Below are 18,699 nucleotides of genomic sequence, written 5' to 3'. Positions count from 1 at the left end.
TATGTTTTAATGTAATATATAAAGCAACTTGTTAACATTGTAAGACCAGGTAATATGTAGTGAGATTCTGGTTGCATTAACTTGATTTATAATTGATACAGTTGATATTGATAAAACTGCTGACCTTTAAAGGAAGTTCTAAGTTAAGATAAAAAAGGCTTTCAATACGGCATAACAACCTGTTTTAGTATGCAGCAAATACAAAAGACAACTTTTTTTTCCAAAGTTAGATTTTATGTTAATAGAAATTAAACCCCACTATATTACAATATCTCACTGTCATCTGACACCACACCATGTCCACACGTCAACTCTTCTTAAACACTCATGGAGCACAAATAAATATTAACAGCATTGAGCAAAAGGAACTACATAAAGAGCATCCCACTAAAAAAATTCCACTTTTCAATTTTGTGCTTTACAAAAAGCTCTGTAAAACTCCGATTCAGAGCAAATATGTCAATTAGCAGCCATCTGAATCAGTACATAAATCCCTTTACATAATTCAAGCAATATTATAGTACAACATGTGTTGCCCCTGGAAACATTTACCATCCAGTTCTAATCTGAAATATCAAGTAGTGCCAACATTTTCAAATCGAGATCTTCAAAAATGTTAAGACTTGTACTCAGAGCTTCATACATAAAGTGGATAGTGACTTCATGATTTTTTTGGCTTTTTAGCTTAATCTAAAAGAAACTAAAGACCACCTATTATACTTTTCTACAAACAATGTAATGTGTTTAGTTTTTAAAGACCCATAATGCAATGCATAACTTATAACCAAGTGGCAACAATCTGATAGTTAATACCGTAGTTAATACCACATAATATAGATGTGACATGTAAGTCTTAATAATTGGTCCACTCTAAACCTGCCTTAGGTTCTCTTCTTTCTATTAAGATGTTAATGATCTTAATAATAACAATAAAAAGAAGTTATGTTGAGAAAAAGCATGACCTATCCTGCTCTCTTTTCAAACTGTTAAGATATTTGTTGTCAAAAATGTATGTGTTGCCAGGGCCTTCATTCAGTAGTCAATCCCAATTTATAGTTTCTGAAAGAACAATAGATGATCTTTAATTTCTAAATGGAAGAGACGCCATGTTAAAAATTCTGCACAATGCCATTTAAAAATTACAATAAAATAAAATATCCAGCAGAAATTTACAAAATAATTCATTAAGTAGTCATTACCTTGTTAACTGTAGTGACTTTCACTACACAGCTTGACCTTCCGCTCTCCTGATCTGATGTTACAAATAATAAATAACTGCAACACACATATTAAACGGCATCCAACAACAGCTAAAAGACAAGCTATTCAAAAGTTTTAAGGAGAAAAGACAGAATTAACAGGGTAGCATGCTGTTGTAGTTGTAGTAGTCGCTAACATTAGACAGCACATACTACCTAGCAGGATATATGAGAAAAGAAGATAGACAAAATTGTAACATAGAATGAGATGAGATCCATATGCCGTGGGTGCACCTACCAAAAACTTCAAGCAAAATCAAAGCCTAAACCCTGTTTCCAGTTTCTCTCTGAAATACTATGAGAAATATGTGGGTCAAAATTTTGATTTTGAAAAAAAAAAAAGACAACAGAACATTAGTTTGAAAGTTGATGTTGAAAATTCTATCCAGCCAGACTCGCCCACTCCACTTTTTAGTAGGTAGGTATTTAAATACTGTCAACTGGGTATATTTTTGAGGAAAGTGTTTTTTTTCCCCTTAAATAAAATTCACAACATTTAGTTTAACCTCATACAAATTAAACTCACAAAATAAACAAAAATGGGTAAAAGGTGCAACAACGATAAGTCCTGAAAATTGTATTCAGTCTTATGGCAAGTGGACATGTTTTCCAAATGCCTAAAGTGCAGTTATAATTTTTATTGAAACCTTTTAGTTGTATATATTTTGAGTTTGTTAGTGTGCCGATGTGTAGTACTGCCTTCCCCTTCTCAAACGGTCCATTCTCTTGTCCGCTGTCATATGTCTACTGTGCCGTGGGCTGTTGAACTCATCAGTGACCAGGATACTGAGGTGGAGAGTAAGGTGGGGGAGCTGAAAAGTTAAACAGGTAAACACTGAAGTCATGTCCATGAATACCTTTAAATTCCTAAATAAATATACTTTTTGTCCTTACGCTGGCCATATGCAGGATCTACTGGGGGAGGTGGATATGGACCAGGATGCATCATGGGGTAGTGTGCAGGCATGCCTGGATACTGAGGGGCCATGGGGTAGCCTGCATGGGGATAGTCTGCTGGTCCCAGGGGCTTTCCGTAGGCATCGTACAAGGGCTCCACTGGATAACTAGCCATTGGAATGTGTTGGGCTATGGATGAAAACACACAAATTATTGTAATTTTTGTAATAACGAAGTCTTGTTTTAGACTTTCAAATGTTCACTTCACTATTCTGATATCAGGCATTGTATGATATTTTGTAGTCTAGGTCGCAGAGTGAGCCCTGCTGTCACTGCATCCATGATCAATCTTTGTCAAACATGTGACCAACATTAAATACAAGTCCCTTCTATTTCATTAAACAGCGTTAACGGGCTAGACTACAGCAATATTACCACACAACTCTAAGACAAATTTAGGTTGAAGCCACAATTGATCTTGTAAACCATCAAACTGTGTAGATGAGTGAGATCTTATGATTTTAAATTCCCCACATAATGTAGTTTGACATTGAAAAATGTTTTATATAGCCTGTATACTTAACCAGCTGAATAGTAATAGGTGTTAAAGTATATGATCCTCCTCATCTTATTTAATGCAGAATTATTTGAACAATAAGTAACTGTGGTGATTAAATACTAAACTTTATAATATTTTATTATAATATTATAAAGTAAAATTATAGTGTAGTGAAAAACAGTGCATACCCTCAAAAGGCGTCCTCCCTCTCTGCTGTCTTCTCTGGTAAAGGTAACAGCAGGAGCACATGAAGCAGCAGACCATTGTAGCGATAATAGCCACAAACAACAGAATGGAAGAGGCAATACCAGCCAGAGTGGTAGGGCTAAATGTAAAATAGACACAAAAACAAGACTATCAAATTGTAGATAATATTGTAATTTAAGCAGTTTATATAAAATATTTCAAAACTCCTTTCTACAAGTATTTTTCCACACTTAAAAACACACAATTATCTAACCTAACAAATAATAAGGTTCAACATTTGTGGATCATAATTTCAGATATTTCTTTGAAAAACTCCAAAATTATGACCACCAAATTTAAAAACTGTAGTTTTTTTACAACCTAATAATCTCTACTTGTTTTGAGTTTGACACAAGTATTGTGTGAGGAGCTTTCTTTGGTATTATTAGTATAATTAGTATTAGTATAATTATCATCATCTGATCTACTTTAGGCTGCAATAGCTCAGAGAAGACTGGAAAAGGAAGAAAACAGTCCAATTCCTCCTCAGCCGCCCACAGACGTTAACCTGTCTGTGTTAATCAGCTGCAGGTTGTCTAAGCTCCACTGGACACTGATGAATGTTTTGAGGGAAAATTGCCATGTTGCTCAGTCACATACACTAGCCTGTAATCTGGTACACTTCTCTCGTGGGAGTTGGGCTTAAACCACCTTTAAACCACACAAAGCTCATACCATTAAACTCTAGAGAAAATATTGTTCAACAGGGAGCACAGAAAAAAACATAACTGCAGCCAAAGGGAGATGTCTCTAATACTGTAGTGAAGATGTGACAATTCATTGTTTCATTTAAGCAGGAGAATTCCACTAAGATTAAAACATCTAAGTCAAGAGTTACAACATTCACAAATAACAATAAAAATAGATTATAAAAAATGTGCAAATTACTTGTGAACACTAAGAATAGCTGATGTATTTCACTCTGTTTTCAAATAAAGTTTTTTGACATTTCTTTATGATAGCAAATAATGCAGTGTAAGTTAATTTGTATTAAATCCCTTATAGGTAGGTCTGGAAGTGATGTGTCTGAGTGAATGATTAGTGGATTTGATTTAAGGTTGCAACATTAGTCGCAATAGAATTGAAACCTTAAAATCTTATGTCCTGACCTGCATGCATGTGTTTCTTGTATTAGTTTGACAATTTCACTCTCCTCTTAAACGTGATTTGCACCCAAATTGGAGGATCCACTGGAGGACACATAATCCTGGATTGAGTAAACCTAACCTCTGACTCTTGGACATCATCAATAAGTCATTTCATTATAGACGATGTGGCCCTCACCTGAACTGAAAGAGCATGCATCGTTTTTGTTCACGTTCTGTGATCATCTTGAAGGCGTCCAGGCAGCAGTAGCGGCGGTGACAGTTGCCACAACAGAAGGTGATCAGAGGGCAGTCAAAGCCATTGTGCCATGTGCCATTTTTATCCACGTACCACAGGCAGTCTTCATTTCCACTCACTGTAAGGGAAGTAACACGAGATGGTCAGATGTTTTTTCTCTCTGGTGTCCTTGCTGGTGTCTTAACTTAACTGTAATTGCACACACAAGTTTTTGTTTGTTTACATTTCTCCACCTCTTCCATATAAAAGACAGCAATCATGGAAAATTGCAAGGTTGAGAGATGAAGACTTTTTTTTTCATACTATAAAATAAACCTATACTATTTTAAATGGTGAATATAATAATACAAAAATGAAACTAGTCACAACGTAACATTGGTTATATATCATTAAGTATGTTGTTGTTGATATGTATGGTGTATACTACATTCTTAACTCTTATCTCTTGGTTACAGCCCTTGTGCAAAACTTGGAGACTGCTCTTCTACACATTAAGAATCATATTTATGTTCAGTGGGATTTTAGGTGGATGTGTTGTTGCCTGGCCAGCCAAGAATACATGATTTAAGAAAATACAATGAGAACTCATCAGGATCCCAGGCTAGATAAGAAAAAGATGATTAACAACATTTATGGAGTATTAAAAACATGTCTGATTATTGAATTAACACTTTTAGTCACGCTAACATAGCTTAAATGGCACTGACCATACAACAGAAGATATGAGTGCATTTGGCCTTGAGGCTTTAGGCTACCTGATAAAATGTTTTACTAGAAAATAGGTAATATTAATATACTCAAAAGTTGGTAGTAGGGAGAAAAAGTAAAAATGTTTAAAAGGTAGAGTAACTTTTCTGATGATGTTATTGCTTCGCCTGGAACATTCCACAGTATAACACTAAATTTGCCAATCTCCATGGAGACAAGCAGGTGACGCCAAGAGGCCAAGTACAGGTCAGATCTATTGAGAGGCGGTCCCACACACATAAGAATTCATGTTTTCAAGGTATCGTTTGAAACCTCTAATAGAGTAACGTTAAATGCAAAATAGGTCACTTAAATGCCATACTGTGAAACATTCCAGACATAATTAGCGTGATGTCACCTGCGGACATGCATTAGAAAAGTTAGGCTACAATACACCGTCAAAAATCAGACTTATTGCGAACTAAACGTCTAATAAAACCGTGCACGTCAGTTAGCATACAGTTATCAACCGTTAACAGAGGCGCTGCGAGCTAACGGTGCGGCCTGGACAAGCGGAATAATCTCACCCGGAGACGAGCACAGGACCACGGCCAGCAGCAGCACAGAGGACACGGCGAGAGACATGCTCCCGGCCGGAAATCTCATCCCGTAGTTTAACATAATTCAAAGGCAAATCAATCACAAAGCGCAACCGAACTAAACGCTATCGATATCGTGCTAACGGTAGCATTCAGACATAGCGCCTGTTAGAGAAGCGCAAAGAAACGGGAGCGGATTGAGGCGCCGTAAATTATCCGTGAAATTACCGGGTTGCCAGATCTGTGCTGCGGTTTACAGCCCAAAGACAGCGCAAAACCCGCCCATAAAAAAACAAAAAGGCATTCTTAAACACGCTATAATCAATTATTTTATAGATGGAAAAAAAAAAAAAACATCTTAAGTTGTCAATGACCACTTTATTTCTGTTTTAAAATGTATGTAAAACTCCTCCCCAGACAATAAGAGCAGAAGTCCAGAAGGATTAACATGTTTTGCCTAAAAGAGTATCACCACTTTCACACTTTTATTCAGTCTGCACCATTTTCTTTTTAATAATGTTTTAAATATTTCGAATTTAGACGTTTTTCTATCTAAGACAAACATACATTTCTGCATTCAGTGTATATAGTAGCAGACAAAAAAAGACTAAATGTATGAAAAATATTTTCCATTTGGGACTTTTATTTAGAATTGTCATAATCCAGCATCTGAATGGGAAGCGGGAAATGACAATGCTGAGATCACCATGATAACAGTGTGAATTCCCAAATAGCCAACATCTCCCCTTGACATGATGGCAGGTCTAAGAGCTTTCATTTACAATGATAAACAGTCAATGTTTGCTGGAATATAAGGCCTCTGAAATGTGTAGTCAAACATCAAAAAGATTTCCCACTAATCAAAGACTGTCTATAGTTTCATTCCATGTTTACAGAAACACAAAAACAAGAGGTTTAATTACAAATAGGACCAAGGAGTAAAACTGTATGTTTCATAATTTACTCAGTAACCCTCCCTTTGTAGAGTATCAGCTTCACTTTGAAGTGCTGAAGAGGTTGTCAACCCAAAATAGCATTCTTTGGAATCTCCTCCAATAATGTCTTTCAATGTGTATCCTCTTGAATATCCGCGAAGTGCTTCATCCCATCACAAACAGGGAGGAACAGGGAGGTAATGGATAAGTATAAGTCCTTAAAACTCCAACCCTGTCTTCACAAAGCCCTTCCACTCCAAGCAGTAGAAATTCATATTTAAGTGATGGGGCCACAAGAGGTTTGATGATGATGAGGAGTAGTTTGAGGCGGGGCTAAAGTCCTATTGACTGCAGAGTTTGCCGCTCGTTGTTGTTGAGATGCCCTGAAAACATGCTATAACAAGGTTGCTGTGCAAACTGCGTCAGGAAGTCTGTCAAGTAAGCCTGGGTAAAAGACAAAACACACGTTTCAGTTTCCTCACAATAAATCATAAAAGCCAACAAAGATATTATGGGAGATTATAGGGTATAGTTCTTCTTTAAGTATAGAGTACACCCAACTGCTGGAAAAATATACTCATTTTGGGTAACAATGAATGTTAAGCTCCTTACTGATTGGTTTATCAACAACACTGACACCAACTCAACACAAAAAGCAACACAGGCATTTGTTTGAAAATCTACCTGAAGGTCAATGTGATTAATAGGATCTTTTAAAGCATCTGGATCGTCCTCCTCATCATCTTCATAAAAGTCATCATCTGAAAAAAGGGGGAAAACATATACTGGGATACTTCACAATGTCAAACTAAGAACCGGGAAAGTGTGAGATGTGTACCATATTTGTTTGAGGCGATGATATCAGAAAGCAGTTGTCCCGCCAGTCCTTCATCCTCCTCTTCATTGTCACCCCCTTCCTCTTCCTCATCCTCCCACATCCCACTTGAATCTGACAGAAACAAAAGTGATTTCTCACAATATGGTGTTGCAATAAGAAAGGAAAAGGCAACAGTAGCTAAACATGAAATAAAGGTCACACAAAACATGGATAAAATGAAGTGAAAAAGGTTAAGTTCTAACCTTGACTCCAGTCTGCTGCGTTTGCTCTGCAGGCATTTGCCTCAACCACTGTTGCTAGCTCATTGATAATAAGTTTGAAGATTTTAACCAACAAGGGAATGTTGGTCCATCGCTCTGGGTCTTGGGGACAAAAATAAAACAAAACACTGTCAGTTTTCTCCACAGATTACAGCTTGAACAGTGTGACTAAGATTAGCACAAACACTTACTTTTTGCTGATTTGGAGCGAGTGCGTATTCCTTCTTCAGGGGCATAGATTTCTTCTCCTTTGACTACGATATCCTGTAGTCGTTTATCCTCTGTGTTAAGACCATGTTGTAACAGCTTGCACAAAGCAACCGTGCTGCAAACACATACAAATGACAACATAAGTTACATTTACTGTGAAAGAAGACAATAATTAACTAAAAGTAGACAGTCCTAATGAAAATCTTTAAACCAGACATGATTTCAGATGCCTCTCCACCGCATGCCCAAGCCCCAATTTAAAGTCAGTCTTAAGATTTTAATTGTGAAAGTATTCAGTTACATCAATAGGTTTCTTACCTGACTTTTCCTTCATACTGTCCGTAGAAAAGGTGCTGTCGGCTCATCCACTCTGTCATGACAAACTCAAGAGCTGGTTTTCCTGTTGGTCCGGGTAAACTGCAGAGAAACTCCAGTAGTGGCTCAAGCTGAGAGTGGACCAGGTGGGCAAACACCATGATGAGAGACTGTGGGGACAGGCAGAAGGACACTGGGTCAATTCCCAATAAGTCTAGTCAATGCAATGCAAGATGTATTAAAATGTATAGCTTATGTACCTGCATCACACTGAGTGTTTCTGCTTGTTGCATTTTGCTAAGGATTGCCCGGAGGATCTGGTCCAGCTGTTCTCCGAGCTCTGTCCCAGCCCGAGAGATCAGAGTGGATACCAAACGTCCCACAAAAGCAGCAGTGAACTCAGAAGTACGAGGGTCCAGCAGCTGGTTTACCACCTGCATCACGTACCAGAGGCCACTGTTCCCCTGTTCGTCCCTCCACTGCGCGATCTGCTCCAGAGCCACTGACACATAGGCCCGCAAACACTCACCACCATTCTGGGGTACAGGCCATAAATGACAGAAATAAAGACAGGGAGTGACTTCAGATCAGTCACATAAAGTAAAAATCACAAAATTACCTGCATTATAGCATTATCATCTGTGCGTAAAGTGCACTGGGCCACCACAGGAAATGCTTGGCAGATAAGCATCTCTGATAGTGGAGGCTTACTGTTCCTCACGACTGTCGTCAGAATATCTATGGAAGTCTGTAGAGATGGAAGAATGAAGTTGAAAGACAATATAAAAGAAAGGGTTGATTATAGCATTTTTTTTTAAAATGATGAAATACATGCCAGAATTGCCATGTGTCATGTGCTAATGGTAACAAAATATTCAAATTGTTTATTAAGTAAAAAGGTGACATATAAATCAGATAAAACAACTTACTGAAAAGCTGGAGAAAAATGAAGAGGAAAATAGGAGGGGCATTGAAAAGAACTCAAGGAGTGGAGCAAGGCTTTGGGAGAGGAGGGCAAGGGGGACTTAACTATAGGGATAGAGCTACTCACAGCACAGAGTCCAGTGGGGATCTTGTCAGCAGGGGCCTGCATGATGCTGATTAATGTGGGGATGAGGCGCATTTGCATTGGGCCCTGACATCCTTCAATCTGTGCCAACTCCTTAAAGATGTCCGTGACCAAAGATGCCACCACTGGGTCTAACAGAGGCAGAAAAAGGGCAGATGAATATAGTGCATTAAAGTTAACTGCTAGTTTAGATACTTAGTAAACTATAATGTCTCAATGTTTTCTGACTAAATTATAACATTTGATAATTGGGGTTATTTTGTGGCTTTAGTTTTTCTCTCACTCTGGGGAAATGTCATTAGATACTCATAAAACATACATTACCATTGTTGTATTTAAGAAAGATGGCAATGGTGAGTGGGCAGATCTTGTTCTCTGCACTGGTGGTGAAGGCGGGATCCACAGTGCAGACGATACACAATGTTTCCATGACTAGGGTGAGCACCTCTGAGCTGAACTGAGCGGCCAGCTGCACCAGACCCTCTAGGACACTGGGCAGAAAGGGCTGCAGGACTTGAGTGCTTTCGGAGAGCTTCAGCTGATCACAATATCTAAAAATATAAGCAGAGGAGGTTTAGAATTGTGTACCTAATAATGGACTGAGAAATGTGATGTTTAAAAGAAATCCTTTAAGAGCACATATTATGTACAATTAACTTTTATATACGTTTAATCATGTTAGAACTGATTATAGCCATCATGGCCAATTTCCATCTTCAGTTGCTTGTATTCCGCTTGTAGTATAAAATAAACAAAATTTAAAATAATGGCCCATGTTACAATTTCATTCAGAAAAAAACAAGAAAGGTCTCTTTAATGTATAGAAATACCATCTTCTGGGTGGTCCAAGAAGACAGCTGTTCAGGGATAGACAAGGACTAAATTAAGGATTAAACAAAGACTAAACCTGGACTGGACAGGTGTGACCACAAACTAATTTTGGGTTGTTCTCTATTCCAATTTAGGCATAACCACTTTTATTTCGACACTCTTTGACAACTTATTTCTGGGGCTGGGTATGGTAATGCATTTTATCACATTAGACATAAGAAAATTAATATAATATGCTAATACTGAGCCTTGTGACATTATTTGGATTTCATTTTTAAATACTTTGGTCCCAAATACACTGAAAAAACAGGCCTAGCCTATCAAAAAGGTCAAAACAGCACAACAGTGTTTAATGCAGTATATTTAGGCCTAAATGGTAAAATAAAGAGCTATTTAGGAGCCAAACAAACTAATTATATTGTTGCTGCAACATGTGATCAATTGTGATAAAAAAAAAAAAATATTATCACAGCCCAACTCTAATTATTTCGAATATCAAAACTATTCTTCCCATGTCTTGTAGTAGTCATTAAAAAGGCTCTCACCCCCAGATGGCTCTAACTGCAGAGATGCGCACAGAGGGGGGTTGGCTCTCATGGAGGCCGCTCACTGTGGCCTGGAGGAACTGCTGAATGAGCTCTGGAGACATGGCGGCTGTGAAGCGGCTGGCTGCCCACAAAGCACGACCAAGGAGGAAGGGAGACGCTGCTGCTTAGACACATGCAAGAAGACAAGATTATGTCACCAAACATATTGAATTTATATGAAATGCTAGAGTGTCCTATACATGATCTCCCTACAGTTTAAAGCGATCTCACCCTAAAGTTTGGATTATACTTTCAACATGATTCTTTCAACAGATTCCACACAGAAATTAGACTCACAAAGACAAGTCTGTGAGGTCCATGCAGCTGCAGACAGTAGAAATCAACATTAGCTACTAGAGCAGCCTTCTAAATATATTCTATACAGAGAAAGAAATTGTGATATTGCTCCATTAGGGTTTCATATTATATCTGTAATAGCTTGTGACTGTGTGACTGGTACCCTATAATGCTTCACGCTCCCCTATATTACATATTATAATTATAAATGATCTTAATTTAAAACTAAATTTGATGAACAGGTTAGTACAACACCTCCTCAGTTCTTACCAGCAAGGTTAAGATCAGCCAAAATGACACCAGCCAAAAAGCCGTGCATATCAAACTGAATATGACCATTCTTGACATTTTCTGTGATAATCGTTTTGACTGAGCCCAGCGCCAGCATACAGGCTTCATGGATCTTCCACCTGGCAAGAAAAGTACGTTGAAAAATTATACTTCATTCATTATTCTGCTGATATGATAGATGGGAAAGAAGTGAGAGGTGTGATTTGAAAAGTTTATTCAATACTTTCCAAGTAAAAACTGATTTACACCTTATGTGACTCCATTAACACTCCTGCCCATTGCCACTGCATTTGTTAAATGGCTCAGGGTGTGCGGTTACTTTATTATTTCAAAAATTGTTTAGCTGCAGTTAATCAATTAACTAGTTTTAGTCCTCGCCTCTCTGGGAACAGTGTGTGTTTTTGTAACAAACAGTGTTCTTCTTAAAGAACATCATACCAGTGCTCGTTGCCACTGTTTTTGGCCTGCTCTGCCTCCTGGAGGTGTCTTGTAGCTGCGGCTGCCAGAGCTGCTGCACTCTCGTTCTGAAACTCTGCAGCTACAGCCTGCACAAGACAAAAGGTGATACACATGGGTCATCTTCAAACACTTTGGCTTGGAAGTCAGTGGTCTTAGTTTCAATCTAGAAAAAGGAAAGTGTTGCAGCTGAAAAACAAAACAAAACTGAAACCGGTAGTTTAAACTGTTTTCTAGATTTGTTAAACATTTTTCTATGCATGTAGATGAAACCAATGTACTATGAATGAAAATATTTTTCTTACCAGCAGCAGGTCCTGAGCAGAGATCCTGACTGTGTAGGAGAAAGTGTCATCATCCTCATCCTCCACAAACTGCTGCGGGTTGGCAGTCCACACTTTAATCTAACAAAAACACAACCCACAAGTTAATTAAGAAAAGTAATTTCTTAATCCGAGCTCAATTTGATGTGGTAAAGAAAATACCTGGTCTTCTGTGATCTGCATGTAGAGGATGATGTAATAGATAAGCTCTGGCAGGGCCTTCTTTACGGTGCTCTTGAACTTGCTGTTCTCCAAAAGTGTGTGTACAAACTCAAAGATACTGAAGACCAGGTTCTCAAAGCCTAAAACCTCACCTGTGAAAAAAAAAAATCCAATGTGAGGCAACAGATAAAAGATGAAGTCTGCTTAAGCTTTATACAAAACCTACCATCTGAATCTACTGGGTCATCCACTTCCTCTGTGTAATTTACTTCTGTTCTGACATAGGTAAGATCACGTTAAGGATCTGATTAAACTTTTCACAAAACAACATATTCATAGTGGAGGGCCGCAGACTGGTGGTCGATTCAGTGCGTCTTTCAGATAGATGCATTTTGCATATAATTAACAGAGCCAGCATACCTATAAAAAGGCTTGGTCTCAGTTTAGGTTTATGTCATAATTATTGAGGTATAGTTGAGACGAAATACTTCTCATAGTTTGATTACCTCTGCTCTAAACTTATCAGAACTAATTTTGCCTCATAAATTCTGGTAAATCCAAACATCTAAAATTTAAATTATTATTATTTTTTTAATTTTTGGTAAACCAAAACATGTGAGTATGTCTGGCACTCTAAGTTGTTCAAGTGAAAGGTTGTGAACTGCTGCCATTCTTGACCAGGACTTCCTGGTAGGAAAGATAATGTATCTCAGTGTGACCATCCTGACTAAATGAAGGCTAAATCAAAATTTAAAAATAATAGTTGCCAGCAAAAACATGTCTTTGATAACATTTGTAATTTGTAAATAGAATAGGAAAACAAAAAAGGATATAAAGCGGCACTTTCAGTCAATGTGTTCCACACTATTGGCAGAATCTGCTGCATAGATGATACCATGGGTTTAGGGAAGTTCTTCACCAATGCCGTCACAGCCTACGGAAGAAAATAGTTTAGACATATTTAAACAGTGGAATGCTTGTGTCAGCAATGCACTATCCAAATGTGAGGTTCACCTTGAGGACCTCCATCTTCAAACCACTGTCAGAAGAGGGTCCATCAGGCATTTGCAAAGCCTGGACAAAGGCTTCTGTGAACTGCTGCACCACAGGGAAGATCAACGCTTTTGCTGCACCCTACCAATAAAGTGCAATCAAAGATTAGGGAAACTAAAAAAAAAAAAGCTTTTCATGCAGTTATGCATTATGAGAGATGTCAATACAAGCATTATCAGGGCTGCCCATATTACATATTTGAATTAATTATTATGTCTAGTATCTGAACCGTGGCTACACCTTTTCAAGCTCCTCAATTGCACAGATGAGATTGGCACAGGTAGTGAAAATCTCCACAGCTCTTGAACGCGTCCTGATACTGTACACCTGCAGTAATTAGAAAGATTTAGAAAGAAATATTCAAAGTGAATGGATTTCAATGAACAGATAACTATGCAGTCTTACCTCAGCCATAGTGAAAATCTTGTACATTTCAGGTAAAATGACTGGAGCCACCAAAGGCATTTGCGTGTCTGTGACCTCTCGTGTGAACTCTGAAAGTATGATGAATCAAATGATTCTCTTTTTATTACCTCCAGTGTCAGAAATTGCGTTATCTATACAATGATGGCTTCAAACAATATTGGAACCTTTGTATTGTGAGATTGTGGACGATTGTGTCATAGATGATGATCACACACCTGTGAGGACCCTCATGGCCCCATGGACAGCATTAACGTTCCCGCTGATCAACATTTCCATGAGCAGAGTGAAGAGCTGCGGCCAGGCTTCAGGCCAGTCCCAGTGAGCAATGGCAGACACAGCATAGGCCACACTGGAGCGGACTTTACTGATGGACTCACGGAGGCCACTGGGTAGCAGCTCTCGAATGGCTGCTTTAGCCTTAAGGAAGAGAAGTACAGCAATATGTTGATACTGTGCTCCAACAATAAATACATTTACTTTTATACAATACTGTCAATTTGTTTAAAAAAAACAACAAACGTAATAATAAAACTGACTGAATATAATATGATTAAAGTCAAAAACTTTTAGTTGAATGCTTCACAGTAACATTTTAGCATTTCTGTCAAATACGGCATTCAGTGAATACATATCATTCGAAATTATACGCATTACTGTAAAAAATAAAAATAAAAAATCAATCTGCAGTTAGGTTACATCGTTCTACGTCGTTTTCTTACAAACCTGATCTGTGGTTTCTGGGGGCCTGAATTTTTCTGACTGGGAACACCAGTGCGTCTCAACATACTGCTTTAGGATGACGGATGCCAACTGGTAAATGATTTAAAAATTAAAAATAAAAAAAGAGAAAAATCATTAAACAATAGAATTAAAAAATAACAATGGAGATTATCTTGGCTGTTAAAAACATCTCACCTGACGAATAGCTAGTGCTCCTTGTGTGTCGACAGTGAGTTCTGCCAAATGAACGCCAAATTCTACAAAGGAAACACACTATACTCAACGAAATATGAACTGAATAGAAGAATCACATTAGTTTATAAACTTGAACTGAGATATAAAGAGTTATAAAGTCTTTAAGACCCTACTGAGATGTACACTTTTATCAGAGAAAATGGTATTATTTAAATTCATTCTTAGGAGCCATTCAAATTCACTCTTCATTCACAATTAACTTCACAGCCTTACAGTCCAGGATGAGAATAAACTTGACCCCTCTGTGACACAGGGCTTTAGTAAGAGTGACATCAGGCGCCAGAAGACAAAGCTAGTGCTGACATCTCTGCAGCGGATGGTAAGAGGGGCCGCACAGAGGCTTACAATATGTGGCTGATCACAAACAGAACAGATAGGGCCAGTAGTGTACCAATCCTCTATAGGCAATTGATAGGCCAAAGGCATTGTGCTTAGTTGTAGAATGAAATAATCATTCTAAAAAAAAGAGAGAGAGAAAAGGGGTCTTTCAGCCTAGAATTGAACCCTCTTCCTATAAATCGACATCTCCTATTCCTGTTCATTTACAAGGAGGACCCATGTGAGTCTACTGGCCCTGGACCCAAGAATTTCTGTAAACGTGCCTGCACTAACCACAATATAAACCATTTATGAGCTCAAACGTGGGCACTACATCATAACAATAGCAAGAGAAGTCAACGATGTTAGTACGACATTATGTCCCTTTAAAGTGTTGGTGAAAGAAGTGGATGGTTGCTGAGGCGGGATCTCAAATGGAATGTAAGCGGGACAAATATGCCATCCGCTGTGGAAACGGAATGATTATTTTGAAGAAACAAATAAGAATACCGTTTTAATATGACTATGAAGAGCACCTGTCAGAGCCTAAAGGTGTGCCACAGTTGTGTTCCCTAAAGATAAAAATTAGAATGATGATAATATTTGGATCTTTTGAGTACACAGACTTTGACAGTGAGTTTGTGGCTAATGCCAGGCAGGGTCTCCATGTGCTCAAGTTTAATGACCGCCGCTAGCATATTTACTTCACATTTGAAAGGAAATCAGTGCAGCAAACTCATTTTGTCAACCACAATCGGCAAAGACAAACCAAAGCCTAAGCGACAAGAGAACAACTGGACGAGCTTCTGTGCTAACTTTCTGACTAAGTTAACAATAACTGGCCTACACTCAAGCTAACCTTTGAGGAATCTTTAGCTTATGGGAAGAAGCAGATGTCGGACAGTTATCGTGTATCTTGTGGATTAAAAGGTGGGACCTTGTAACTAATCGTTTATAATGACTCTGCCGCAGCAGCCGCTCACCCTCTGTCACTTCCAGCACTTTGATCTGCTCCTCTGCGGCAGCGCGCACTTCTTGCACCGGGGAGAGGATGGCCGTCAGTGTCTCAATAAGCGCTTCTTTTAGACCTTGTTGGACCGGGCCTGAGGCCGAACCGGAGCGAGAGCTACCCGCCGCCATCATGCCGTCTGTGTTACACCAGCAGCCCCGCTACAGAGTCAGTCAGTCCGCTACCAGCTGCAGACCAGGTCCCGGGAGCAGCGGAGCCAGGGGAGCCGAGCGGCCACAGTGAAGCGCGCCAATGCATGGAAACGACGGGGCGGAGCTGTGCGGCAGGAACACTTCCGGCTTCCGCCTCCTGAATCCACGTGGGCTGCGATGTCTTTACTTTATACCACAGTGGCGCCCTCCTGTGGCCAGGTGGACGCGTGTCTGTGCACGAGCAGTACCTTTAAGCTTTAAATTAATTAAAACTTTAAATTAATTTAAATTACTTTAATTCGTGTGTAAATTGTTTTGGAAGGTGAAATAACATAATGAAACATGTCATAATCTATTTTATTTTAGTTATTGGGGATTCCTTGAATTAAAATCAAACTTGTATATGGATCATGTACCACTGACTACAAACTTGAGTTTGGCCAGGGAAAACGCAACAGAACTTTGTGCTGTCAGGAAATCTCCTTCTGTCTTGTATATATCTATATATCATCGTCTCCCCTCTTTGTCTCTGTGGCCTTATCACTTTTTTCTTAAAGCACTTCTGATCAAATAAAAACAAGAGAAAGGTCAAATGTTCAGTGAACATACACAACCCTTGCAACTTAAGTTAAATAGATGAATAGAATTATGTCCACTAACTATATTGTTAATGTTTGATGTTTATGTGGTAAATTATACACTTTACCAATTTATTTATTGTGACTGGTGGTTAGTGGGGTTCATTTCATGTTTCATTATTTGTGGTAATAAAATGTTGCCTGGCAAATCCAGAATGATATTTCTCTATTTTTTATACATCTTTGTAAAGTACAGAAGAAGTGTGGATTCTGGATTCCAGACAAAATAAATTGATATGTACAAATAGCATAGGCTACTAAAAGCCCTTATTACACATACTACCCAATAACATAATTCTTAAGTGTTATCATTTTATTAAAATTTGGTTTTGTAATTTATAAATTACTCATAACATGTCAATCTTTATTACAATGAAAAGCTAGAAAAAAATGAAGTTAGCCCTGCTAAAATCTGTTGGGTTAAAAAAAATGATAACGTGATCTTGCAAAGCTGTGTTTTCAGTGTGCTATAAAATGAGGTCTGAATCATGGAAATAAACCAAACACTATGACAACAATTGCCTCTTGTTTAAGCAAAGGAATTTGGTTTATGTAGAAACAAGCAATGTTTTGCAATTGGATATTTCCCTCTCCTTAAAGAGTTAAAGCTAAAATTAAAAAAAAGAACTTAAATAAAAAGTACACCCATCCATTGCACCCTGCATTGTCACCTTCCAAAATGTATGCTGATGTTACAGACAGAATGCAAATGAAAACCTTGGGAGAGCTCACACAGGGAGATAGATAGAAGTGTACAGTAGATATACATATATATAAAATATAAAATCTGAAATATATTTTATATATATTAACTTGTGTTAGGCTTCAGTATTTTCACTACACAGCATTAAGGTGGTGTTTGATTATCTTTGTCATTGTTTTTTAAACCTTATTATACAAACTAGAGGAGAGTTAAAGCAAAACAAATGAATTGACAAACAAATGTGGGAAAAATGGAAACTAAGCAACAGACAAAAGGCCTTTGCCCCATTCCGCCGACCATCCCCCGGCAGCGGGACAGACCCGTCCAGCTGTACAGCGCAGTGAAACATAACTTACATATTAGCTCATTTTTACACGTACAGTCGTGATCAAGGCACAGGGATCTTCTACAAGTTATTTTTTCTTCAATAAAGTTGTACAAAATAATACATTTTACAGTCTGTACAAGAATAATAGTCCAGCAGTAAAATAAAGACAGACATAGTTAAAGCCAGAGTGGGTGAGGGAGAGGCAGGGACAGTGAGCGCCAGGACAACAGGGGTAGATGGACAGGCTGATGATGGGGTATCACCATGGGTATCCCAGGTTTCACTGTGGATCCAGTCACTATGCCCATTTGCCTTACTTTCACCACTTCTTCCATCTTTCTTATTCAAGCCATTTTCTTTGAATCAAAATGTAATTAAAGTGTTAGTCTGGGATTTTAAAGAATGGCAGGAAATATAATTTGAAGATGATAACAGCCACCAGCAGAGCAGTGATGAATTAAGTCAAGTTGGGTTTAGAAAAAAAGGCTTTTTCTAATTTAACAATCACAGTGGAAGTTTTGTGGCGACCAAATCACACCCTCAGTGGAAAAAAAAAAAAATGTATTCATAATCAATTAATATGCAAGTGAATGGTGATCAATACATACTCACAGAGCTTTAATTGTTAGGGCCACTTGTCCAATAATGTAAAAATGATAATAAACAGTGCAGACTTCCTTGCCCGGTAGATCCTAGTTATGTTTTAGAGCCGACACATAATAATTGAACAATCCCAGACTAACACCCATTTAAATCCATAGCAGCAGGCTTTGGGAGATGTAACGTACATCATGCTATATTATTAGAAATAAGGGGCTTCAAATGGTGCACAGATGCTGATCACACACAGTGTCCACCAACACACATGGGGTAAAAACTAACAAAAAATTAAAAGCTGACTTGTTATTACAGGAATATATAATATTTATATT

The 18,699-nt window shown here is 38.2% G+C and overlaps 3 protein-coding genes across 3 annotated transcripts in view; 1 reads left to right on the top strand and 2 right to left on the bottom strand.

Annotated features, from left to right (window-relative positions):
* The window catches only part of aurka (aurora kinase A), a 139,966-nt gene that overhangs the window by 81,057 nt on the left and 40,210 nt on the right, over positions 1-18,699 (top strand). The gene's annotated exons all lie outside the window — the stretch shown is intronic.
* On the bottom strand, positions 213-5,851 carry shisa4 (shisa family member 4). Its single transcript, XM_033965945.2, has 5 exons — positions 5,580-5,851; positions 4,246-4,423; positions 2,904-3,040; positions 2,154-2,345; positions 213-2,071 (listed from the first exon to the last, which is right to left on the bottom strand). Exons 1-5 carry the CDS (start codon positions 5,671-5,673, stop codon positions 2,031-2,033), a joined length of 642 nt encoding a protein of 213 aa, XP_033821836.1. The 5' UTR covers positions 5,674-5,851; the 3' UTR covers positions 213-2,030.
* On the bottom strand, positions 5,950-16,265 carry ipo9 (importin 9). The gene is made up of 24 exons (XM_033965941.2): positions 15,921-16,265; positions 14,560-14,621; positions 14,368-14,454; positions 13,860-14,061; positions 13,624-13,712; positions 13,459-13,545; positions 13,180-13,299; positions 12,999-13,099; positions 12,392-12,450; positions 12,166-12,317; positions 11,986-12,084; positions 11,663-11,769; positions 11,204-11,343; positions 10,595-10,757; positions 9,543-9,769; positions 9,201-9,349; positions 8,769-8,897; positions 8,410-8,685; positions 8,153-8,319; positions 7,816-7,949; positions 7,607-7,726; positions 7,365-7,475; positions 7,211-7,287; positions 5,950-6,970 (listed from the first exon to the last, which is right to left on the bottom strand). Exons 1-24 carry the CDS (start codon positions 16,078-16,080, stop codon positions 6,860-6,862), a joined length of 3,129 nt encoding a protein of 1,042 aa, XP_033821832.1. The 5' UTR covers positions 16,081-16,265; the 3' UTR covers positions 5,950-6,859.

This window comes from Periophthalmus magnuspinnatus, chromosome 5 (assembly GCF_009829125.3).
Source record: "Periophthalmus magnuspinnatus isolate fPerMag1 chromosome 5, fPerMag1.2.pri, whole genome shotgun sequence".
Classification (NCBI taxonomy): Eukaryota; Metazoa; Chordata; class Actinopteri; order Gobiiformes; family Gobiidae; genus Periophthalmus; species Periophthalmus magnuspinnatus.
This window is presented reverse-complemented; position numbering and strand designations above follow the sequence as displayed.